Genomic DNA, 9,642 nt, shown 5'->3' with positions numbered 1-9,642 from the left:
TTATCCATCTTAGTTCCAATTTTCAGTGTTTTTGATTCTTCTTCTGTACCAATATTTACTTCTTTCGTTGGCTCTGCTGCAGTGAAATTCACTCTTGGTTCTCCCATTGGTGTTGACTCCTTAATATCTTGAATTGGTTCACCTTCCTTCTCTGGTATCTCGCTCGATATTCCTTTTCCTTCCTTCGCTCTAATCATGTATATCCGGAATTCTTCTTCTTTTCTTAACTCCTTTGCTTTTCTCCAGCGATCCTTTCGCTTATTTGCACGTCCTTCGTAATTTTTTACATCTACCTGATGACAGATCTTGGCACGTGGAATATATCCTCTAATTTCACCTATTCCACTTGGAATTGGGAATATAATGCATTGATGTAGTGTGGAAGCTAAGGATTTTATCGCGTGCACCCATGGAATCCCTAATAACATGTTGTATGGTGATTCTATATCAACCACACATAATGTTGTCTTCACTTATACTTCACATTGTAATCTCTCCTTTTGGTTTTCTGAGTGTTCTATTAAATCCATGTATATTGTAAGTTGAACATGTCATGTCCGTATCTTTTTATCCCATAGCTCTGAACGTACGATAAAATAAGATATCAATAACACTTCCAATATCCACCAACGTTCTATTAATCACCCATTCTTCTGAGTTTCCTTCTTTTAACCAACTTTGCTTCACTCAACCATTATTGTAATCACCAATGGATCTGTTCGCGTTAAATTTTCTTCCGGAATTTCATCTGCTGCACACATTATCTTCGTTTTTTCCCACTCCTTTGGAGGAGATTCTTTTTCCACCGTCGTCACCTTCTTTCCTTTATAATCTCGTTTATGTATTCTTCCTATGATTCCTGCTTGAAAATCCGCATCAGAGAGTGGTGTTTTAGTTATAGAATTACACTATATGCCTCTACCTCTTCCTTGTATCATCATTATTTTTATTTTTCCTATAAATCTTATAGATTCTTTGCTTTTCATCTTTATCTTCTGTAGAATCTTCAGATCCAATTTTTCAAGATTCTACAAACTCGTTGACAGGATTTATCACTCCAAGCTGTTTCTAGCGCCAAAATGCAGTTGCAGGAAATTCAATAACCGCATCCATTCAATATTATGTAATTCTCTAAGTAATCATGGTGAAAATCACTCGTTTATTAATCAAGATCTTGAGATTGAATATAAAATATTACAAAGACTTTACTTGTTCTCCAAATAAACTTTCTCTCTCTTAATTTCTTGTCTCACACTCATCTTAGAGATCTCTCTCAATACACAGATTCCTTCCCCTTATATAGGTGTTTGAGGGTGAAAACACCAATATAATGGTTTCGGTAATATCGTGTGTTGTGGGTGAGAAACGAGCTTAAACCCTAAACAATGTACTGCAAGGGAGTACTTTAGATTCGAGAGATCAATCTGTATAAATCCGTCCTAAACCAAGAAATGGTTGTTCCAGACTTGTTTCGGCCACAAAATGAAGGAGTTGGTTTTGGGGAGGGAAGCGAAGAGAGTGTTGAGACCAGAATAGTTGATTCTGGAAGAGTAGTTGTTTGAATTGTATCAGAAAGTGAAAGCTAACAGATGGGAAAGCTAACAAGTGATTTCTGAGTGTTGTATGCTCCTTACCAAAACTTGTTGTATGGTGAAAATATGTAATACCTATTTATACAAGTCGAAGTGAAACATACTCTGGTCTCGTAAGAAATGGAAACGGATGAGTAGATGGGAGGATGTGGTAACTGGTAATGCCTGGAATTGATGTTCCATAATGAAAGAAAATGTTTCTCCATTACTCCCTGTATTTACTAACCGTCTCATTCTTATGACACTGTCTTGTAACGGGCGTAGTGTACACCGCACGCTGTAAACCGCCAAACCAATACCCTAATGAGCATCCCCCAGTTTGTGACATGTGTTAATTGTGTGGGTAAAATACCCGATGACCACGTGTCAGCATCTTAAGGTATGAATACATGATGAGATGATAAGATAGAAGTATCGAATCATCCTCTATAAAGGAGAGTTTGTCTGAATCAAGGCAACTGAACACATGAATGACGCGTGTAAGGAAAGGTATAATCTGCTCAGACAGTCAAGTCTAAAAAGCAAGATCGCATTTAATGAAGGATAAGAACAAAACGTGGGGAGATCAGCATCGTGACGGAAGACTCAGACGATGTACACTACGACCTAGAGGTGATAGAGCATGAGGTTCTCCATATAAGAGAAATACGAGGCGAGTAAGAGCGAGAGAACTCAGAGGGAGAACCAAACGAGCCGTCATGAGGGATAGTGTAGAGCCCTTCCGAGGCAGCCACAATGATGGAGGACAGCTCCCCAAGCTCGGACGATCAGACCACCACGAGTTTATTTTTCCTATAAATACCAATCCATGTAGAAGGATATGGAAAACTTATGTAATCTTAGATGGTCTTTCTACAGAGAATTCCTGAGAGACATATAGATAGAGAGAAAGTGAGAAATCTAGAAGAGATTTGTAACTCTTTCAAGGGTAAGACCCTATAATCAATAAGAAAACATCTTCTTTCCCGTGGATGTAGGTCTGGCCGAACCACGTTATATGCTTGTGTCAATATTTACATTTCATGCTCTTTACATCTTGTTCATAATTGAATCTTGTATGTTTTAGTAGTTCTTAGTCTTTTATTTCACTTGGATGTAGTCATTAGAAAAGATGCAACTACATGTGGGCGCTAGAAACAGGGAAGTATGAAGATCTAATCTACCTCCCTAATAACAACTATATATTGTTTTCATAATCTCCATGAGAGAAGTGTTTTTCACACTACGAAGTAGATTTATGTTGAGATGAATGAGTAGAGCTCGGACTCAAACATGATCTTTACGATCTGAGAAGTTCAGAAGAACCCCAAGATTAACAGATCTGTGTTTTTCACTGATTTTCTTTAAGATTTCTTGTTATTTCAAAGATTTTTATGCCTTCCTCAAGGAGCTCAGGACAGTTGTAGATCGGAGTAAAAATGAAGTCTCAAACGCTCTGGTGCTCAAACGATCTCCTCCATGAGAGAGCTGGGAAGAGATATTAGTAAGTAATCTACATAAGGGAGATATATATATATATTACCTTATGAGAGTTGAAAAGACAGATTTTCCGTGATGTTCTTCATCAAACTCAACAAACTCCAAGATCTCCTTCTTAAGAATCTAAATCTAAGTCAAGGGAAAGGATTAATGAGCACATAATCATTCATCAAACTCAAAGTTTGTTCAAAATCAAACGCTAAAAGATGATGAGAGATAATTCCTAGAATGGGAAAATATGCTCAGTCGTCATAAATTTGATTTTTTTTTTCATTTAAAGAGGTATAACGTGTCAAAAGAGGTATTTCTCTCGAAAAGAGGGAACTGATAAAACACCTTTTCTTCATCATTAACATCTCGTGCAAAGAGGGAATGTTTTGACATTTTCACATGTCTCCAAAATGTACTGCAAAGTCTTCCTGTACTAAACTGTCCAGTCTGAACTATGACTTAGTAATTGCACGTGACCTGCAAACTTAGGGTCCCATTTTTCTGAAGAAAAGACAAATTAAGTATTATTGCATATATTGCAGGGAAGGTAATGGTGACGCGACGATCTACTCGCACGAGCCAAGGTGAAAATGGTGGAGCCCAATCAGAAGGACTCGACGATATGGAGCCAGGCGAGGCTCTGATGAATGGCGAAGTCCCAGGAGAGGGAACCCCCGATGACCAGTATCGAGAAGGACTAACTGACAATTCTAGCTCCGAAGGTGAGGGAAACCCCTTCGAGATGCATGATGACGTCCATCTGACTCAACCAGGAGGGTTGAACCGTTTTCCAAGGAAAACGACGAACAACGAGGCCAATAAGGGCAACCCTTCAGACCTCGGCGATGCCAAGGCTGCCATCGCAGCCATCCTGAAAGCCCAAGAAGCTCATGGTGAGAGAATGGAGAAACTAGAAAGGCGAAACAGAAGGATTGAGCGGATAAACTAGAAAGGCGGAACAGAAGGCTTGAGCGGAGAAACCGCAAGCTTAAGCGAAAAGCAAAAAAGAAGGCGCCACTTGCTGCTGTCGAGGAGGTCCCAGAGGAGGAAAATCCCTTTCAACATTTACAAGATGACGAACGAATTAACATCCCTGACACCTCGAACGAGGAAACAACGGATCGCTTCCCCAAGGGAAGCAGAGGTATACTCGACCGCGAGAATAGCTCATCCGAGGGATCATCGGATATTGATCTCAAACATCGACGAGAAAAAAACCAGATCCAAGAAGTTAAAACCAATTGTGAGGCCGAGAACCTCGCATCCCCAAACCCCAAGCGAGGGGAGACCTCAAGGTAAACTCGTTCTAAGATCGTATCGTATGCCGAACAATCAGGCGATGACTAAGGCGATCAAGGCATCGCTATCATGAACCATCTTTCTCACCCGATCGAGAGAGCTCTGGGAAGAAAAAAGAAGGCCAAAACAAGGAGAAACGATGACCAACTTCAGGCCTGACTCAATCGGCTTGAAGAAATGTATAGAGAAGCTACAAGAAAGCAGGAAAGCAAGAAGCTGGCGGTAAACATGCCAGAAGCGGGACAATCCCCCTTCTCTGAGAATCTGTTAAGATTACCATTTCCAAAAAAATGTTCTCTACCGATGTTCAGGTCCCCGTTCACCGGAACGGGAGACGCAATTGAGCATCTTAAAACTTATCGTATGACGCTAACCCAATGGGACCATTATGACGTGGTATTGTGTAAATTTTTCCTTGCCAGTCTGAGGGATGAAGCCCTAATGTGGTTCAACAACCTTCCCAACAGCTTAGTTAAATCGTTCGAGCACCTATCCGAGCTATTCTTAGAAACATACATTTACAATAGCAGGGTCCGACCAGAGGTCGACGCGCTGTTCCAAATTTCCAGAGGGCCAGACGAGTCACTCCGCTCCCTGGTGACGCGGTCGAGGAAGTTATGTGTTGAGATCGGAAAGGTCCCTGAGAACTATGCGATCTTAGGCTTTAAAAATAGTCTCAGAAAGACATGCCCTCTTTTTGTCCGCATGTATGAAGCTATGCCAAAGAACTTGGGAAAACTAAGAGAAATCCAAGAAGATTACGTGGCCTTGGAGGAAATCCAAGACGGAACTTATGACAAGTTGGCAAAAGTAACTAGTAGAGGAGAGAATGTGGTAGAGCCATAGAACCCACAGGTGCCAGCCCAAGGAGCGGGTGATCCAAAAACGGACCAACCCAGTTCGACAAGCATCAGACTAGGGGATGGAAAGGGCGAGACCAGGCCCAACAAAAGAAGGGGAAGTTCATAGACCCAGTCTACACGAAGATAAACACCCCATATACGAGATCCTCAAAAAGATCGACGGACAACATAAAATCACTTACCCATGGAATAGAGGTCAACAACCATAGCGAACTAAAAATAGAACTGACTTCTGCAAGTTCCATCATTTCCACAGCCATACGACAGACTCTTGCAGAGACTTGAAGAAAATGCTACAAGAAATGATAAATGAAGGGAAGCTCCAAGAATACATTGCACAACCAACAACTCCACCTACCGTCGGGGCCCCATCCATCGTGTGGAGATCCCCTGCGAGGCAAAATACTTAGGGTGTCATGCTATATCACACTCGGTGATCACCACACCTATACAAGAAGGAAACATCACAGAACGAATTAACAAACGAAACTTCCAGGGCGATGAAGTTTTCAGTGCCAGAGATCCCCCGATTGAGGGATGGATGAAATTACCCATTAGCTTTTCAGCCTAGGAGGCAAACCATAACGATCCATTGGTGGTCACGATGGCAATTGCACTCCCTGGGCACGAAGGCGAGGAAGGAAAACCTAAAGTGCTACCATGGGAAATGCCCAAAATCTTAGGGACGAGTGTCTCATACCCTATACTTATAACATATTTGGCTTCAACGGATCATCAACCCTCCCAAGGGAAGAGGTGAAATTAGAAATATGGGTGGGAAAAATCCTCACCCTAACCACTTTATGTGTGGTACATGTACTATCACCATACACAGCCATTGTCGGGCGTTCCTGGATCCACGGGATCAAAGAGGTAGCCTCGACTTACCATTAAAGGCTCAGATTCCCTATGCCTGATGGAGTGGCAGCATAAATTATTGGACACTCGGGCGAGGCGAAATATTGTTACAAAATGGAGGTTCAGAATGGTGAGAACAAAGCAAACTCTACCAAAGCGAAAAAGAAGAGATCTAAGAATGCCAAAAACCAGGCAGAGATTGATGCCTATATAACTAGCACCAATAAGGCAAGACGCTCAATCGACGAACCCATAATGGAGGAAAACCCCCATCAAACTCACCCATGGGACCCATACAGAACCTTTCCGACATCGGAGAACTCAAATCGAACTTCTCAGCCTCGGAGCCGACCAAAGAGGTAAACATCCGAACACCCGAAAATCCGGGTATGGTAAAAATAGGAACACTCCTCAACAAGGAAGAGGAAGAGAATCTAATACAAGTACTGAACGAATATTCCGATGTCTTTGTGTGGCGCATGGAAGCCATGCCAGGGATAGATCCAGAAGTATGCTGTCATCACCTCAAAATCGAACCAAAGCACAAGCCCATGCGACAAAAGATGTGCAAGGTGGTATCAGAATACCATGAAGCTATACAAAAGGAGCTAAAGAAGATGGAGGCCTCAGGGGTAATACGTGAAGTACATTATCCAACATGGATATCTAACATGGTAATAGTGCCTAAAAAGAATGGGGGAGTAAGAATTTGTATCGACTTTAGCGATCTTAACAAGGCATGTCCAAAGGACAGCTTCCCACTCCCTAACATCGACCAACTCGTAGAGGCAACCTCTGGATACGGATTGCTATCTCTCATGGAAGGATACTCCGGCTATAACCAGATCCCCCTCGCCGAGGAAGATCAAGAGAACACTGCCTTCTTCACTCCTCGTGGCCTATACTGCTACACTAAAATGCCATCCAGGTTAAAAAAACGCAGGGGCCACGTATGCGGCTACCAAAACGAAGGCGTGCGACGATCAACGACCACCCTTCCATCGTAGATGCAAATCCTAGCCGTCCAAGGTCGCCAACCAACGCATGGTAACCTTTGGACCAACGCCAAAATCCTAATTTTGGCCACGCCTAAACCGCACCAAGGCATGCCGGCCACGCCACATGTGCCAATCGCATGCCAGCCACCTTGTCGCGCCATACCATGCCAGCCTTCCCTTTGCGGCTGCCAAAACGAAGGCTTGCTACGATCAATGGCCACCTTTCCACCTAAGATTCATATCTTAGCCGTCCAAGGTTACCAACCAACGCATGGAAACTTTTGGCCCGACACCAAGCCATAGTTTTGGTCGCTCCCAAACAATGCCAAAACCCTAACTTTTGGCCGCGCCTAAACTATGCCATATTAGCCATGCCACTGGCTACCAAACATAGGGTTGCAATAATCGACGGCTACCTTTACTCTCAAGATGCAAAATCTCGACCGTCGAAGGTCACCACCGAGCTGACAAGTCTCCCAAGCTCAACTTTCCAAACAACATCAACATGCTATATGTTTTCCACGAAAACACTCGAGACATCAACACATCTCACAAACTGGGGGATGCTCATTGGGTATTGGTTTGGCGGTTTACAGCGTGCGGCGTACAATATGCCCGTTACAGGACAATGTCATAAGGATGAGGCGTTTAGTAAATACAGGGAGTAATGGTGAACGCTTTCGTTCATTATGGAACATCAATTCCAGGCGTTGCCAGTTACCACCTCCTCCCATTTACTCATCTGTTTCCATTCCTTACGACACCAGAGTACGTTTCACTCCGACTTGGATAAATAGGTCTTACCTATTTCCACCGAACAACAGGTTAAGGTCAGGAGCATACAACGCTCAGAAAATATTTGCTATCTTTCCATCTGTTAGCTTCCCACTTTCTGATACAAGTCCTAAAGAAACTACTCTTCCAGAATCAACTATTCTGGTCTCAACACTCTCTTCGCTTCCCTCCCCAAAACCAACCCTTCTCCTTCACTTTGTGACCAAAGCAAGTCTGGAACGGCCATTTCTTGGTTTAGGCCGGATTTGTACCGATTGATCTCTCAAATCTAAAGTACTCCCTTGCAGTACATTGTTTAGGGTTTAAACTCGTTTCTCACCCACACACCCGAAATTACCAAAATCAGCAGAAATCGTTTTCATCCTAAAACACCTAATAACAAAAGAAAAAAAAACAAATCAAATCAAAATCACTTCCATTTCCATTTTCATTTCCATCAAAATTAAGAATTTAAAATCAAAAACATTGTTGATAATCACCAAATTCACTAAAATAGGTAATATTTCGTATTAGCTCGAATCAAATACTTTTATACTAACCCAATCCCTTAGAGTAGGTTTCAATAACATGTAATCACTCAAACAATCCAATTTTTTTAAATCAATTTTTTTTGGGTTTATAACAATCGGTCTACGTGAATGCATTTATAAACCGATTTCATGTAGAAACGGTTGTTGTTTATGCCCACAAAGATCGATTGTCCTGGACGGCATTCTGGTCGGAGGAAATTGAACCGGCATCGGTCTATGTTAATTCCCACATTGCCCGATTTTGGTATGAAAGAGATAATTGTTTTGCTGTGTTTTTTTTTGTTAGAATCGGTTTACACGATACATATATAAAAACCGATTCCTAAGAAGAAAAGTTCTGTAACTTTAAGAATCGGATTACATGTACATATATGTAATCTGATTGTTATGGAAAAAAATTCTGTAACTTTGAGAATCAGTTTACATGTGCATTACAAAAGCCCGATTTTAGGAATCGGTTTATGTGAGTACTGATCAAACTCCGATTCTGGGTTTACATCGTAACTTACAGAAAACCCAACCCAGAATCGGTTTACAAATGCACCAACATAAACCGATTCTGGATCGAGTCTTTTGAAAAAAAATTAAATTTTTTACAAGTGGTGATTTATAGTTAATCCAAGAATTAACTTGATTAAAAACTTTTTAATTTTTCGAATTAGCACTAATTAAACAAGAGCAAATGAGGCATTAACAAACATAGTGGATAAGGGGTTTCCATGAATTACTTCTTAATGACCCTATTTTGTCATGTAGCTATAGGCCCCAATTAAGTGGCGTAGGCCCCAATTTAACCAGGTTAGCTTAGATGTACTTAGCCGATTACGGATTACCTAGTACAGTTAATTTCTACAATATAGTAATCTTAATTACGACCACCTTAACCATATTGTTTTGAAGAAAGTAATTTATATACAATATATTTTAAAATGTTTAACAATTAAAATAATTTTTCCTCATATAATACTGTGACTCTGTATGTTTTAAGTGCATTACGAACTATTAGCGGTGAAATGCAACTTGATTTGATTTTGAAAGAGAGGAAAAAAGACAATAATAGATCATATTTTGAGAAAAATTCATATAAAGGAAAATATTTATTTTATATAATATTTTAGACGTATTAAAGGTTAAAAGAAAACTTATGAAACATTATATTATGGTATTATGTAACTAATTGTTTTATCACCGCGAGTCCGAGTCCAGCCTAGAAAATTTTATTGTTTTAGCGATAATA

At 41.0% G+C, this 9,642-nt stretch overlaps 1 protein-coding gene across 1 annotated transcript; it reads left to right on the top strand.

Moving 5' to 3' along the window:
- Positions 1 to 4,538: 4,538 nt before the first annotated feature.
- LOC113327953 lies at positions 4,539 to 5,207 on the top strand. The gene has a single exon (XM_026575059.1). It carries the CDS (start codon positions 4,539 to 4,541, stop codon positions 5,205 to 5,207), a length of 669 nt encoding a protein of 222 aa, XP_026430844.1.
- Positions 5,208 to 9,642: the final 4,435 nt, after the last annotated feature.

This window comes from Papaver somniferum, unplaced genomic scaffold (genome assembly GCF_003573695.1).
Source record: "Papaver somniferum cultivar HN1 unplaced genomic scaffold, ASM357369v1 unplaced-scaffold_107, whole genome shotgun sequence".
Lineage (NCBI taxonomy): Eukaryota > Viridiplantae > Streptophyta > Magnoliopsida > Ranunculales > Papaveraceae > Papaver > Papaver somniferum.
The sequence above is the reverse complement of the archived record's forward strand: the minus strand, read 5'-3'. Positions and strand labels throughout refer to the sequence as shown.

What these genes read in the sequence shown, in the direction of transcription:
- LOC113327953 (XM_026575059.1), top strand. Translation starts at nt 4,539, where the DNA reads ATGTATAGAGAAGCTACAAGAAAGCAGGAAAGCAAGAAGCTGGCGGTA.